At 33.4% G+C, this 16,788-nt stretch overlaps 4 protein-coding genes across 5 annotated transcripts; 2 read left to right on the forward strand and 2 right to left on the reverse strand.

Moving 5' to 3' along the window:
• Positions 1-474: 474 nt before the first annotated feature.
• Positions 475-3,945, reverse strand: Burs (Cuticle-tanning hormone bursicon). Its single transcript, XM_076790944.1, has 6 exons — positions 3,812-3,945; positions 3,605-3,729; positions 3,371-3,525; positions 1,606-1,717; positions 1,083-1,208; positions 475-706 (listed from the first exon to the last, which is right to left on the reverse strand). The coding sequence occupies exons 1-6, from the start codon at positions 3,930-3,932 to the stop codon at positions 557-559; spliced, it is 789 nt and encodes a 262-aa protein (XP_076647059.1). The 5' UTR covers positions 3,933-3,945; the 3' UTR covers positions 475-556.
• Positions 1,647-16,767, forward strand: LOC143355816 (zinc finger CCCH domain-containing protein 10). The gene is made up of 4 exons (XM_076790940.1): positions 1,647-1,774; positions 12,888-13,500; positions 14,380-14,665; positions 15,050-16,767. The coding sequence occupies exons 2-4, from the start codon at positions 12,971-12,973 to the stop codon at positions 15,518-15,520; spliced, it is 1,287 nt and encodes a 428-aa protein (XP_076647055.1). The 5' UTR covers positions 1,647-1,774; positions 12,888-12,970; the 3' UTR covers positions 15,521-16,767.
• On the reverse strand, positions 4,421-5,922 carry LOC143355817 (G patch domain-containing protein 11). Of its 2 annotated transcripts, XM_076790941.1 has the most exons (3): positions 5,431-5,922; positions 5,043-5,344; positions 4,421-4,964 (listed from the first exon to the last, which is right to left on the reverse strand). In XM_076790941.1, exons 2-3 carry the CDS (start codon positions 5,263-5,265, stop codon positions 4,423-4,425), a joined length of 765 nt encoding a protein of 254 aa, XP_076647056.1. In that variant the 5' UTR covers positions 5,266-5,344; positions 5,431-5,922; the 3' UTR covers positions 4,421-4,422. The 2 variants fall into 2 exon arrangements, with proteins under 2 accessions (XP_076647056.1, XP_076647057.1); XM_076790942.1 differs by lacking the exon at positions 5,431-5,922 and having other exon boundaries at positions 5,043-5,387.
• Slmap (Sarcolemma associated protein) lies at positions 6,771-11,645 on the forward strand. The gene has a single exon (XM_076790939.1). It carries the CDS (start codon positions 7,527-7,529, stop codon positions 9,894-9,896), a length of 2,370 nt encoding a protein of 789 aa, XP_076647054.1. The 5' UTR covers positions 6,771-7,526; the 3' UTR covers positions 9,897-11,645.
• Positions 16,768-16,788: the final 21 nt, after the last annotated feature.

Genomic DNA, 16,788 nt, shown 5'->3' on the forward strand with positions numbered 1-16,788 from the left:
GAAGATTGTAGATAATGTATACTTGACAGGATGTAATGAGCTGCAACATACCGTTAAGATGCAATAATTATAATCGTATTGTATAACATGAATACGCATTTTCAAAACATTAGATATGCGTAATATCCTATATTGTATATTTATTACAATGTAGTTATTTTATATGTATGTAATATAACTGAAATTATTTATAACAAACTAATGAGGCTTCTGATGTACATCCACCAAAATGTTAGTAAACTTTCTCCACATTTTTCTAAATAACCGTTAATTTTTTTTTATCGATGAGTAATAAATGCAAACGTCCCTTTAAATACAATTTTCGTGCATATAAAGAAAGGTAAATAATTGTTTGTGATTAATATGATATTCACTATTGTGCTTATGTTTCGTTAAATATTTTCTATATTTTCAGTTTCTCTATACAATTATAATAATAATCATATGTTTACAATAGTTCTGATGTCTATAATATCATATATCAAGCAAATAAATATCTCTTCTTTGCAATTTTTTTTTCATTCGCTAATTCTCAGCATAAAATTAGAGAAATTGGTTATTGTAGGTCGGACGATCTCCTAAAATGCGCAGATGTTGTGAATGGACCCTCATCAGCAAATCCAGCAATTTCTTGAGGAACAATTGCGTATTCCTCTATGCTAGTACATGGTCTGCACATACACTCCAGAGGTGCTTTGGTAATTACCTGTGAAAACATTCGCAAAAAACATTTTTCATACAATTTATGATTTCCAATTTCACAAAAAAAAACAAGTAAATCTTAGTTTGCACTTTTTAAATTATTCGATGTAACAGAGATAAAATCAACAATTTAATAAAATGTAGTAATACAAATGAACAGCGTAAGATAATCTACTTCAAACCGCGCGCAATATTAATTTTTTATGCGTTTCCTACTAGTCGGTTAGACGAAAACAATATGGCTGTGGAAAACTCGTGGTGTGAGAAGCTTTGCTCCTGATTTTATTGTTCAAGTGATTAACCTGACAACGTGTTATTCAATTTTCACATATACTCTAAATCTTCAGGATTCTGTGATTCAGTTGAGACAATATTTTAACCTTTCGGAATTTTTTTTCGCCTGGTTTAGCCCTTGGACAAAACAGGGATACACTAGCCTCCCTTTCGCCGCTTTCTTGACAACACATGCAGCTCCTCTCCATTTGCCAAATTTTTGATCCAGACACCTGTAGAAACAGGTATTAACCAAATCGATTTTTATGCGTGATAATTTTCCAAAATTTATTTAAGATACACTTAGATACGGTTATGCAAAGTTATGATAGTATTTAACAACTATTAACGAACTATTTCTCAAGATCACATTTTTAACAATAATAAATAATGGAAATAACAAATACTTACGAAACACTATATAAATTTCAACGAATTATTTTTATGTCACTATTATATAGATTATATGTTTCATACAGTTCGTATAAAATAGCAGTGTAAAGCAGTATTTAACAAATGTATAATATCACTTTAATATAGACATATAAATTTATTTTAGATCAGTAGTTAACTTAATTATGGGAAAGAAAAGAAATGTTGTCCTAAATATTGTTTCTTATTATGTTTTACCTGCAGGTAGCTGCTACAGCGTCCTTTGCATGCATAGCTGGGAATTGGTTTTGGTACACATCCCGGATATTGTAAAAAGTGAATGACTGGTGTTGCCTGACATTCATCGCCAATTGCCTTTGTAGTTCCAAACAGAAGGCATATCAAGAAACCAACTGCCACTGCATACGTAAGTAATAGAAACAAAAACAAATTACGTTTATATGCACAAGATTCAGCTAACTTATATTCTGTGTGTATGCGTATAAATAGATCAAGGGAATTCTAATAATTTTAAACTTCTTAATTATCATTTTACTTCTACCATTGTATTTAGTCAAATAATGGTCATAATTCAGATGGAGTATATTGCAAGGACAATGCACAAACTAAACAATATATAATATTTAATCTATACACGTGCAATTTGAACTAAAATGCAATATTGTTCGCTTTATAGAAGTCTTGACGGCGTACTATTCATTTACCAGTGTGATTTAGGAACATAGTTTTAGCACGATACATTTCCTTCTGAGTCTAGCACTTTACTGAGCTTGTAGACTTCTTGTTATACCCTTTTATACCCTGTAGGTGGCCACATTTTCTCCCTTCCCTTCACATACTTATGTTAACTGCTGTAGGGAAGAAAATACGTACATAAAAGTATATAACACTTATTTCTAAGACTATCTTTTTTCTTAAATAGCAAGATTTCCGATCAATGTAAACGTAAGTAGTTCTAATGTTTTATTTTAATCAACATACATATGGAAAGTAACTTGTTCTATAAACAATACATTAGTAGAAGTTCATTTCAAGGGTTTAGATATCTTGAAGTATTAATAACAAGTTTAAAAGTTTAAAGATTTATAGAAAAGTAGCAATGCATTGAAAGTTAACATATTATGGATGCATTTCTTAATACATTTAAATTTAAAGAGAAAAGTGTTGGTAATATAATTTATAAAACGGATATTGGCTATTATTATTAAAATTATTGATTACTGCTTAGAGAAACAGTATGTTTTGAATGAGAATATAAGAACACAAATTGATAAATAATATTAAAGTAATAAGTCAGAATATTGAGATGATTCAATGCTTTAAGCAATAAGAATAATTCAGAATACATATATGTATATCATATTAGCAAATTGTATCACATGACGAATTTATAGTCTCCATGTTTAAGTTTTTCTGTCAGCAAAATAAGCATTACATCGACCCTTTATCAGTGAGGATAGTACTAAATTCGTTTTATATAAAATTATTATAGTTATCATATTATTTGTTAGTTAATCTCTTGAAATATATAATGACACACGCATTTTACTTTTTAATCAAGGTAATCAAGGTAATCAAGTCACTTATTTTTTAATAACTTTGTTTACTCGTTTATATCAATTATTGGACAATCGAATGTTAAAAACATTGACACAGAAATATGCTATCTTCAAGAAAGTAGTAACATTTTCAATATATTAAATTTGTAAAATATATTAAAACCCTATTTTAAATTTTAAGTAATGCCTAACTATTTTTAATACATAATTTACTCAATTCTAACTTTAAAAAGTTTTACAATGCTCGATGAAGTCGTAAAATTTAAAGTTAGTTTTATTCATGAGTAAAACATAAATCTCAAGGAAAAGGGAAATAATTTATTACAAGTTTGTTTTGTAATTTTCATTTTATTTTGAAGAATATAATTCTGATTACATAATTTCAAGGTATAATTCACAATATTATTTATTTACATTTTCATCATATTTATCGAGATATATCGCCGCATTTTGTACATTTACAGTCTGCTGGCTCCCGTATTTTAATTTCCATTATTCTATCTTCTTCATTTAATAATTTTATGCCGTCTGCATCATAACAGTGGTGTAATGTAATTAGTCTCTCCTTTAAGTAACTCTCCCGACAACAATAACATTCCTATTAAGAAAAAAAGAAGGATTATTCCGTTTTTATTTATAACATTATAAGTTCTTGCTTACTGCATCTCCATACTTACTTTTGAAAAACCTGTAGTACTTGCAACACTGGGTTGCACTTGTGAATTACAAAACCCTTCACATTTTGTGACAGGTATATCGCCACTGCATGTTCTCTTTAAACGTCCTACTTCATCGTATTCATCTGAAAAAAAGAAAAAATTTCTTGGAGTCATTTATTTTTTAAGTTAAATACTATAAAATGTATTTCAACAAAAGAAAAAGACCTTTCGTAATATGTACTTCTGACTGCAATGTTTCACAACTTTCATCATCTATCATTTGAGAAATAGCGCAACTAGTGAATACAAATACAGTCGATAACAAAATCATTGAGAATTTGACCATCTTATCTGTTCTGTTTAATTGATGTTTGCTTTTGTGCTAGACTTTTTTTCAGTGATACAGGTGTGGTCAAAGAACTTGACTGAAATGAAAGCACGGAAAATCAAACAGATGCTTTTATAGGTAGCTTTCCCTCCAACATACAATGACTAGGGGTGGCTGAACTCCTGCTAGGATATAATAGCATAGCAGAAACAGGATACTTTCCCCTGCTTTTACACTGTATGGCATTAGATTTTTTCCATCTTGGGGGCATTACTTTTTCAGTATTTTGCATCATGAATCTAATGGGTTTTTTATGTCTCAGTGCACAGTGGGTGATCGTATCAAGGAAACATGACTAATGTTACTTAGATCCTTAGCCTTTTATACCTTATATATGGTTTCTTACAGGGTTGTTACAATAAGTGATGCAGGTAAAAATATAGAGACATATTTAGTGTATTTCTTTTATTGTTTATACTCTTTCCTTTGAAGGTATCACCATTTCTATTTAGTGATCGTTTCTTGTATCTCCAGGACAATTGTTTATTAAATCATTTTCATTATCGAATGCTACTCCACACCAAATGCAGTAGAAATGCTTTTTCCTTAAATATTTAGTAAGAATTTCTAGTTTGTCATTAATTTGGTAAGACTCTTCTTCTTCTTCTTCTTCTTTTTCTTCTTCTTCGCTTTCTGAATCTGTGCTCTTTTCAGTTTCTTGAGGCAACCAAAACCATGGTTCCTCAGGCTTTTCTATATTTAGTTCTGTATCCAATTGTTCGCAAATCTTTTGACTTTTATAAAGATCTGCTTTGGACAATTGTTCTGCTCTCTTTTGAGCAATTCTACCACGAAAGTCCTTCATAGATTTATTGTCCAGTTTACTGTTATCTGCACTACTTTTACTTTCTGTTTGTTTTCTCTTGATACCTTTTCCTAAACCGTGTCTATCTAGTTTGACTTCAACACCAATGGGTTCGGTCATTCCTGATTCAGTTTTGCCTATCCCTTGACCAGGTTTATATCCCATCTTCATGAGTAATTCAAAGCCTGAAATTATATGACGATATAAAATCATGTAAGCGATAAACAAAGTGTAACAACATGTATACAAATATGAAAACAAACCTTTATTGCTGCTAGCAATAGCAGAAGATAGACCTGCTTCTCTTTTTTCTTGTTCCATATATTTTACAGAATGTTTTTCTTTCAGTTTTGCCTCAATTTCAATTTTCTTTTTTAGTAGATCAAGTTTTCTTTTGTCTGCATGTCTATATAGAAGACTTGATGAACTAGATTTGTCGGTACCTTGCAAAAATTTATCTGACATATAGTCATCGTCATCTGACATTTTACTTGTATTTTTTTTTTTACTTCTGTTGAAATTGTCGTTGCGATAAATATTATCAAAAATCACGAGATGTAAGTATCTGTACAATTAAAAATATTATAATGCAATATGCAATATTACAATGCATTTATCAGAGATATATTAATTGAGTGGCTGTGTACTTACACGTAAAGAGCAACATAATTTAAATAAGAATTATAGGGAATATAAAACCAAATTAAACTTAACAAAACTTGTATTTTTCTTTGTAATTGTAACTCGTGCAAACTACGTTTCAAACAGTGCAATTTACGATACTATAGACTTTGAGGTTATTCTTGACGTTGCCATGTATATATAGTAAGTCGCTCAAAAAACATTGACCTTCATATGTTTTTACATAATAACGCTTCTTATAATATGTATTCGAAAGGTTTGTCGAAGTTTTGCATTAATTCCGATATATATAATCGGAAATATAACATCGATGTATGCTTATTCTAAGTATTACTCGATGTTAACAATTAATATTACATTTGTGTAATTAAATACGAGCCAACTAAGAGTTGGTTAAATTATAAACAATCGTTAAATTTTACTGTGATATGCGGCCATTAAGTTTAATTGTAGAAAAATTTCACATATGACAACGAACAGTTAAACTCTGTTGTATTGAACTCGCTTCAATTCGCCGATTAAATATTCAATAGTATGTCTACTCTAACGTTATATCAGATTATGAAAGCCCATTCCTATTGCACTTGTATTTGTGCGCTGAAAATAGCCAAGTGTTAATTTTATCTATAAATCGTATTTATTTTTATTGAGCAAGATTTAACCGTTAATAATATTAAAAGTGTAATAAATACATGTGGTATAAAGTTGTTTTCACTCTGTGTCTTGGGTGTAGGGTCACTTCTGAGAGACAGCTTTTTTTATATCAACATTATTATACTCTTTTGCAAATTATCTGAGTTCACTGACGCGATAAACAATGTCCATTAATATCTACGAGGAAACGAATGTTTCTATAGCGTATACATTTAATTTTATAGAGGAAATAAAAAATAAAAATTTAAAAATGCATTTTATAAAAACGGCTGTGTAAATATGTAAATATTGTAGTAAACATTCTTTACAAATATAATCATTCCTCTATACAATCGTAAGTATATAACCTCTATAGAATTGAATAAAACGAATAAAATGTTGTATTTCATTATTCTCTTTCATTATATTATTATTTTTAGTGAATGACTATATTCTTGTTTCTGATCTAAAATTTTCGGCTTTACTTTTCTTTTTTTAATTCATTACCATTGCAATACTGTTGTTCTGCTTCGCGTAAAAAAAAATTGTAGTTTTTATTTTCGAGCTATTTTGAATAGTACTCTTGTCATTTGAAGAGATAGTTTTGCGATACATTATTTCTTTTTATATCTCAGTATTCGATATGATGTAGCACGCCCAAGCATACCTACGTTTGAATTTGCTACACCGTTGTGTTCATATAGATGACTATACTGCCGCCGGTCGATAAACAGCGAAACGCGGAACTGAAGAGCATTGAGTTACAGGAACGTGGACCACTTGTGTCTCGGTACAGTAATGCAGTAGTTCGAGAACAATATTTTTGGTCTTGATCTGTTCAGTTGATCGAAACATTGCTCGGTTAATCGTGTTCGGGTGTTGTTGATCATGGCGTTCAGTGTATTATGATTTTCGAATGAACCTCTTCGAACGTACAATTGAAGACTTTAAAGTGCAAGGGAACTGGTGCGAAGGACGAAAGTGTGAAAGCGTACGCTTACCGCTACTTGCGCAGAGAAACATATCTTTTCGCTGTTCTTAAAGCGTACGGAAGATTCATTCTCATTACATTTCGAGGATAAACCAGAGCCAACGGATTTTGGAACCGAGTCGAGCCACATGTTCGCGAGCTGATAAATTTGCAGATACAGTGTAACTGTATTATTTGTTACGAGCAGATTTATGACAAGTAGTAAAAGGAACATTAGAAGACCGTTGGAGTAGCAACAGAATTTTTTTTTCTGTCGCGGAAACATGTGAACTCGTATGTCACGCCTATTCCCGACGTATCTTACGCCTCGAACAACCGAAACACGGTAATTTTATCGAATTCCCTGATCGGGTGTACACAACAAACAGTACCTTGATAAACTGACACGACATCGCACACATTCAATGACGGTAAACGAGTGACTTTCGAGTTTCAAACTGACTCTTCATTTTTGTGTAGTAATAGTTTTCCCACATCGGCTATGGTTGTAGCCAGTGGTGGATGGTTACAAAATGCCAATTTTCCTGCCAGTCAGAATATAAACGCTACGCAGAACAATAAAATGACAGCCAAAGGTGTCTTAATCTGTCGAGAGAATTCCCATCATTTTGAAGAGCGTACGCTGACATTGGAGCAACCTGTTAAAATCGGTCGTTCCGTAGCAAGAGCCACTGCTGCACCCGATAACGCAATCTTTGATTGTAAAGTATTATCTAGAAATCATGCACTGTTATGGTATACTAGTGGAAAGTTTTATTTGCAAGATACGCGCAGCAGCAATGGTACGTTTGTTAATAATCAAAGACTCAGCGCTGCCGGTTTGGAATCGGGACCGAAAGAAGTACATTCGGGTGATATAGTGCAATTTGGAGTGGATGTGATGGAAAATACAAGAAAGTACAAACATGGGTGTATAGTTGCAACACTAAAATTATATTTGCCTGATGAGAAGGAGGCTAGTGTTAGTACATCAGTTATGTCGACGATTAATAATGTTTCCCTCGAGGATTTATATAAGTTGAACCAAGTAATGCAAGAAATCTCAAGACGAGAGAAAGCGCTCCAATCTAAGTTAGTATATCTTCAACAACTTGTGGCAAATACTCGAAAAGTAGCCAATCAGTCGTGGCAAGCAATGATAGCGGAAGATCGACTATTGTCTTGGGTGGAAACCATTGAAAGCCAACTGAGTTTTTATTCTAAGAATTATACGGAAGATGAAATTAGAAACGAGTTAGTAAAGCTTCTGGAGGAAAAAGCGCAATACCAAAATACAGCGAAGGAAGAATTACAGAAAATATTACAAGAGAAAGTAGAAATATCTCACAGGTTAACTCAGTTACAGGAACGTTTAAATGACACGGAGGAGGAGTGTCACAGTCTTCATAATGTAGGAAAGCATACTCAAACTGAACTTCAGGTGCTTAGTAGAAAATACACAGACACGCAAAAGAAACTTCAGGAAACTACAAATAAATTGAACGAGACCGAGGAGAAAATGAAGGTTATGGTCCAAAAAGTAGAACAGGAGAAGCAGGATCTTCTAAAAAGACTCGAAGATCAATCTAGAATCGAGAAGAATTTACAAGCAAGGTTATGTAATTCCAGATTGGATTCTGTTAATATTTATAAACAGATCACTGCCCTCAGAAATTATATGCAGGTTTTGCAAGATATGAATACAAAAATAGTTTCAGACGACAATTTGGAGTCGAAGGATGAAGTAAATCCAATTGAAGCCATTAACATTATTCTTAATAAACTGAATTCTATACACGCGGATAACATGGACATTGATGCGGAATCTAGTTTATGTGCTTTAAAAGATGAACAGGATAATCAAATTAATTCACAGGATATCGATACGAATCAACTAAACAATTCTGATATATCTTTCACGAAAGAACAATTGGATGATTCATTATCTAACGATGACAATGTAACAGAATACATTTTACCGCCACCATCTCGAAAAACATTGGTTAATGGAAATGTAAATATAGACAATACAGACATGAACTCAGAATCTGATACCAATTCGGAAGCAACGGACGACACATGCAGTATTACCAGCGACGATACAAGCGAAAAGTCTGTTATAGAATTAAAAAGAGAAGAACCTACTTATGTAGTAGCAGAGGAAATGTTTGTACCTTATAAAACAGAAGTTCGATTTGCTTCCGAAGAAAATAGTAATCAATTGGAGGCTCCTCATCAACTTCAGGTCATATTGAAGACAAAGGAAAGTGGAGAACAAGAAATTGATGTTGAAAGTACGATTAGTAAATCTTCTAATGAGTCTGTTCCGATAGAAGTTAATCAACATACGAAGAAGGACGAAGGAGACAAAGACAGCACTGAATTAAATGTAGAATGCGATGGAGAACATTTAGAAGGGGATTATGTCAAAACATTGAAACCAATGTCTAAGAGCGATACACAGCAAACTTTATATACAAGAGACTACATACTACAAGCCTTAATTAGTTCTTTGGATTCTTTAAAACTAGAGGATAATTTAGAGTCACAGCAAGCAGTTAAAATGGAGTTGGAAAATCTCAAAGGTTGGTTAATCAACGAATCTCCCGAAGAAGTAATAGAGAGATTGAAGGAACTATACTATCGTGCCAAGAACGAATCTCAAAGAATTCAAGAGCTGCATGAAGAATTAGTCATTTTAAAGGAGAAATACAATACTTTTGTTGAAGAGAAAGCTGAGCTTCTGAAGAAGTATACTGCTCTCAGAGCACAATGCGGTGATTTATTAAACACAACCTATTCTGTACCAATACAATATGTAGCACCCATCGCGATTATGTTAGTATGGGTGTTGCTACAAAGAATCTTCTAATGTGTTGACGGACACACCGGCTATAGCCGTCCAATAGTATCTCATCTATTGGACAAATTTTAGAAAAATTCAGTGTGGTTTATTTTCAACATCTCTAGATATTCCATGTGTCCGTTAACGTATTTGCTCTGGTATCATATGTACATATAATTTTCACCAGTAACATTGTATTTCCTTTTGTATCGATAGTACTATGATAAAGGTATAAAACATCTAAAACATAGTTTGTTAACATGCTTTTGAGTAAGCAAGACAAATGAACCCGGAGGTGTGTAGTTTCAACAAAAATTCGAACATTTTTATATGAACAAAGTATATTAAGAATTGTATATATTTTTCCGATACAATTGTTAAAGCACCAATTACAGAAATCTTCTCTAACAGATAACAGAGGTGAAGCAGAAATATGCCATGTTACCATTTTAACATGTTACCATTTTAACATGTTACCATTTTAGCCGAAATATAGGGGAAGCCACATAAAATGTTCAACATGCTGCCAATCTCAATATCATATCTTCTTAAAATATGGTATTAATCTACATTTACTACACTGCACACTTTGCGTCGTTATTCTTTGCAATTATTTCCAATGTTGCATGTCCAGCGACTTGGATGTTTGTTACATAAATTACGAATAAATTACAAGTTTATATACGATGATCGAATTTTGTAAAAGAGAAAAAAGATCTCTCAATGTATTCGCTACCTTAATAAATTTGGTTTTACCATTTTATCTAGCGTTAACGAGCTCTAGATTAAACAATACTCGATATTTATTTTAACAATTGGAACGTATTTGTATTTAATTCAATACATACAGTTCGGTTTCTTTAGTATCTACTTATTATTACTCATTCCTCAAGGAAAAACCTTTGAAAGGTCAAAGAAGTCGAACTATTGTTCTTCCCGGTCGATAATCGTCTTATGTGCGAACCCGTTGTAAATTTAATTAAACAATTAATTTAAATGTTAGCATTCATTGATTTTAAATCGCAGCTGTTTTTTTTTATATTATTGTTTTGTGTATATATGAAAATAATTTGTTGATAAAATATTCGACGTTCAATGTATCTTATTTTATTAATCATTTATCGAATTTCTGTTTCGTTATGCATCCGGTACTTCGATGATTCTTGCTGTTTACGAATTAGCAATGTGTGACTGTATGGTAGGAATTGTCGAAGCACTTTGCACTGTTTCCTCTCTTTATTGGTAGCATGACAATAGAAGCATATCCGTACAAACGACCTAATAAATGTTGGGATACAAAACAGCAAAAAAATATTTTAATGGGAATGTTTCGAGTATGACTTTCGTTTGAATCGGTGTGTTAAATGGTTTCGCAAAGAAAAAAAAACAAAAAAATGGCCTAGATATCTGTCTGTAGCAAAAAACAAGTTCTAGTTATACTTTTCTATTGATTCTTTTTATACGATTGAAATTATCTGTATTTTTCTCAATCTAATTAGTTTAGTTACAGTGCCATTACTCGATCTATTTCTGCCTCGTTCCAATGTCATAAATATTGATTCACACACGTGAGAACGACAAAGTATAATCAATTTTCCAAAAAAGGTCATTGGCCTACCGATTGTAGGCATTACCTTCTTGGTAGATTGAAATTATATTAAAATCGAGAAGGTTTTTACAAATAAGGATAATATTGTACATAACAACTGTTGATATAATCTTACTACCCATGTAATAGTCATTATATAAAAAAAATAAAAATTAATTTAACGGAAACGCCTTTTACTGTTTTCACCTGTTCAAAACCACCGATTGTTTATCACCGATGCACCAATTCCTTTTTTGTTCTTGCCTCAAGCGACGGGGTACAACATTAACTTAATTAACAAAATAAAACCGTGACCCTATACTATCGATTGCAACAACTACAGTTTTCAACGAATTATTTAGTCCAGTGATTTACAGGCACAAAAATGCACTTCATTGTATTATTTCAATGCAAATCTAATTGTGTAGCAATAAATTGTATAAAGTCAAACTAAAATAAATTTATCCAAACCATTTTTTTCAGTAAACATTATTCGGTGTTGCTAAACAATAAAAACTAAAAATTAAGATTATATAATAGTAAGTAACTATCTACTTCAGTCACCTATGTATGTATGTAGCGAATATTTACATAGCGATTACGAAAATAGCTCTCGTATATCGAAACGCTTTTCCAATTGTACGGCTTTGCTATACGGTCCATGTTAACTCATTGCGTCTATTAAATGATTAACTTAATTAACGCTTTACCTATCTGGAAATCTGTTGACCGACTTCTGAATGACGGCGTGTATATCCAAAAAAAAAAGAAAAATAAACATTAATAATTGTCTCTCGAATGACAAGATTGATTGTTAAAAGACAGGCAATTTTTCTTGAACTAGTTGTACTATCCGAAATCTGATTAGAAATAAACAATAATAATAAGTTAACTGTCATTAGTGATGACAAATGAAATGTATACTAATTACAAAAACAAATTCCAATTTGAAATGTGTATTAACACTAGAACTACCGAGCCCTAAATGTGACAGACTTATCCCTTTATAATAACAGCAAGATTGAATTTGCTCAGGTTTCATACGATATTTATGGTAACATGTACTCGAAAGAAGAGATATATGAAAAAATTTCTCGTGAAAACGTTTTCATAGTTTCACTAATCGTGAAAGAAAAAATCATCCACCAGTCATTTTGACTGGTTCGGTAGTTCTAGTGTTAATTACAAAAACTTAAGGTTGTATAAAATTAAATGAATAAAAATTGGCTTTAAAATTTGAATGCTATAGCGTTCGTGTAATTTTGCATTCACGTCCGTGAACGTGTTAATGGCGTATTTTCAGTTGCTGGTCGATTAGAAAGATAGAAATCGGAAGCGCAAACATCCAAAATATCGTTGACTGTATCATTGGTCCTGCATTGATCCTACGTTGATATTACATTACAGCATTGCAATGATATGTTTTATAGTTGCAGCGTGCCACGTGTAACGTGCTAGCAATAACGGTCGGTTAGAGAAATTACTTGCGAGGCATGATCGCAATGTATCATCGATGAAGAAGCTGAAAAAAAAGTTGGATAGCGCGAGAGGCGGCCTGGCGAGTAATATAGCAGGTGCACCGATCGCGATCGACGATGTTTCGCCGACCCGTGTCTGCAGAGACTTTCTGCGGAATGTTTGCCACCGGGGAAAGCGTTGCAAATATCTGCACGAACGCTCGGAAGACGACCCCGTAGACGAGTACACGTTCTGCCATGACTTCCAAAACGGAATGTGCAATTGGCCCGGATGCAAATTCCTCCATTGCACCGAGAGCGAGGAGAAAAGGTTCAGAGCGACCGGGGAGCTGCCCTCCCATATATTAACCAGACTGAAAAACAACAATGAGAAGCCCGAGTACCCGATGTGCAAAGATTTCATCAAGGGCAGCTGTCAAAGGACCAATTGCAAGTTCAGACATTGGAAGAACGAGGAACCGCAGCATAACTTAATCGCGGTTTCCCATCACAACGCGCCTCGGCCGCAACACAATTTCAATGGTGCCAGTAACGGAGAGAATCGTAGATACGAGGAAGATAGAAAGTAAGTGTGTATCAACGGTCGAAGCTGTTTCAGATTACATGCTTTTTCTTCTCTCCCATGAAATGTTATTCGATTGCACGTCGGTAAATGCGTATTTCGAGAGGGAATACAATGTTTGTTGGAATATCCGCTTGGAATACCAAATAGATTTTGAGCTGAGTAAATGGAGGATAAATGTCTGCATATAAATAGACAACCTGTTATGTAACCCGGCACACTCCTGTAGCATTATGAATGAGGAGATATACACAGTGGCCAGGTCATAACGGTTTGGTTCATTCAATTCGTCTATGCGCGAGTGCGCTATGTAGGCTGTTCTAATTGAATTATGCCAATGCAATGTGGAACATCTTTTTGTCGGATGAATTTCAAACGCGAAAATGATGATAGAGTTTCATGATTCACTCTTTAGTTACTCACCGTTTCGTGTTCTCGGAAACTCGGAGCGATGGGAATGAGTGCCTGCAGAAGAACAGCGGTTGCAAAGAAGCGTTTCGGCGACCCTGCTCCTACGCGTTTCGTTAGACGTTAACGAGTACGGTATTTTGGTACGAATTCCTGTCCGAACGACAGCTAGACAAATGTATTAAGTCGTTCTACGAAATTTCGAAATGTACACGGTGTCTTGTCTCGAGTCTCTTTCAATTAGTGGTCAAATGTATTAGTACTTTTCATTCTGTAGACTCTAAGTACTACAATTGTACTTATACTTGTTTTTATATATAGCTTCTATAATATATTATTAGATAAAAGAAGTTCCACAATGCTGTGCACATTCTTTGAATGTTATAACAATTTATCCAGGTAGACATACAGAATTGTTACTTGATTTCTGACTACATGCTTATATATATATGTATATATTTTTTTTTGTTACAGCTTTCACTGGCAGTTAGAAGATCAACATAATTTAGTAACAAACAACGGTTACAATGCATCTTCACACCCTCCCGATTACATAGGACCCCCTGAACCAAAGAGACGAATAGTTTCTGGCGAAACGGTTGTTCACTTCGAAGCTTCGCCGCTGGTTGGCCAACATACGGCTCAACCAGTTACTTCAGGATATTATTATCCGGTGATACCGCGCAATGAAGCTAGAGCAATTGTTTTGGAAGACGAGAACGCGCTATTACGGAAAAAGATAGAAGAATTGAAGAAACAAGTCGGTTTCATTTAATCACTGTTCCAGTGTTATAACTGTTTCATACTTTCTATTATAACAATGATCTTTCCAACGATTCGTTACCTGAACAAACGTTCCAACCAGAACTTGTACTATTGCGAGGAGGCATCTTTTCGTAAACACGAATCTTGCTTAGATGACAGAGTATCCGAGGTCTGAGTATATGCCTATTTCTTGAATTTGCAAAGCAACGGGAACCTTGAATTTTTTAAGATACTTCCACTTAGACGAAACAATTTTTATATGAAACATTTTTTATGCCAATAACAAATAGTTGGAAAGAAAGACGTGAAGAAATATTAAAATGAAACAGCCCGTACATAGTAGGTTAGAGGAAAATGATTGTATGTTGTATTTCTACAGGTTAGTGACCTGACGGCAACTAATGAGTTTCTTTTGGATCAAAATGCCCAGTTAAGAATGTCTGGAAAACGAACTGCGAACGTGACAGCAGTTACAGTTCCAGCAGTGACTATTACAAATACGGTTCCACCATCGCAAGCTCCAACACCGCAACAAATGGTGAACGCGGCAGTAGCAGCTGGAACGTTGCGTACTGTCACCGCGAGTGTTGCGACTGTTCCTGTAAGTATAGCCACAGTCGCACCTGTTTCTATTGCAGCGGTCTCAATGGCACCGGTGTCCATACCGCCACCCATCGTCACGATGGCTCAGCAAACGATCACGATGAGCGGTTCGGGTCCACAAGCAACCAATCAACAACCTCCAAACTCGCAACAACCTGCCAGCTTACCTCTATCGATATCCGGTGCGACCGCGCCGCTTGTTTCTTATCCTATCATGACTCAAGAACTTAGGCCCGTGTTGCAGTAAAGTGTAGACGAGAAAGAAACATAAAAAAAAAGTACCTCAGTCCACGTTGATGAGTCAAGAATGCTATGTTTTGCATTCAGTCTTTCAAACTAATAACATATTTCTATTATTTCCCCTTAAGTATAAATGGTAGGCGTATAAAATAGATGATGTCTACAACTGATCAAAAGCATATTCTCTGGTCAGATTTAATGTTGAAAATATCACAATAATTAAACGAACACTACATCCATAGATCTTTGCTTAGGAATTTGTAGAAATTTATCGTACAGGACAAACGTAACGATCATGACTGTTTTTAGCAGTACGACTTTAATGCTAATCAATCTGATTTGGAGCGCCCCACTGTCCCCCTATCTAGTAATTTCGTTCCTTCGAGTGGTTTACCATAGAAATGGTAAACATTATCTATATTAATGTATGCAACATGATAAATGTCCAAAATGTGTATAGATTTAGACTAATGAAAATTCAAATCTAGAACTATGAGAAAATAGTTACAAATAATATTCTTTTATTCTTTTTTTAATATCCTAGTATCAACAGAGAATAAAAATAATTTTGTAGGTAATTTTTTGTGTCATTGAAAAAAAATGAAATTAATCAGATGCTAATAGGAAAAGAAAAATTGTAAATTACGAAAACGTAGATAAGAAAATATTTGTTTAGGATAACAAGAGAGTAAGTACAAAAGAGAATGAAATATGTAAATGAAATATAATAAAATTTCGAAGATTAAGGTTTACCGCTGCGTTGAAAATAGTGGTGAATCTTACGACTGTTCTGTACGCAAATGCTGTAAATAGTATTCTGTTGCTTCCTTGTTTCTTCAGAAAAATTTTTGTACTTCCATTTTTAATAAATAAGTTATAAGATAATAATATTTTAATAAATTAAGTACTTATCGTGGTTTTTTGTGTTTTTACAATTTACTCAAGTATAATGGTTTTGAGTTCAGGTAGTGTAAATTAAGAATTAGAAACAATTTGAAACCTGACGTATATGATACAAGATTCTGGTACACGGACGTGTAATGTGCATCCTGTAAACCAAATAAACGTATAGCTGTTTTAAAGTCATATTATCAGTCATGGGTTGATATATGTATGTATATTTTGCATAGTTAGTGTAAGAAATTGAGCAATAAGTACTCCTGTATTTTATATATGCATACAAATGTATAACCTTTTATGTATAACTTTATGTTTATAAGTACTTTATTAAACAGATATTCTTCTTACTTTTAATGATTAGTGAAAAGTAGTGGT

Source organism: Halictus rubicundus, chromosome 7 (assembly GCF_050948215.1).
Source record: "Halictus rubicundus isolate RS-2024b chromosome 7, iyHalRubi1_principal, whole genome shotgun sequence".
NCBI lineage: Eukaryota > Metazoa > Arthropoda > Insecta > Hymenoptera > Halictidae > Halictus > Halictus rubicundus.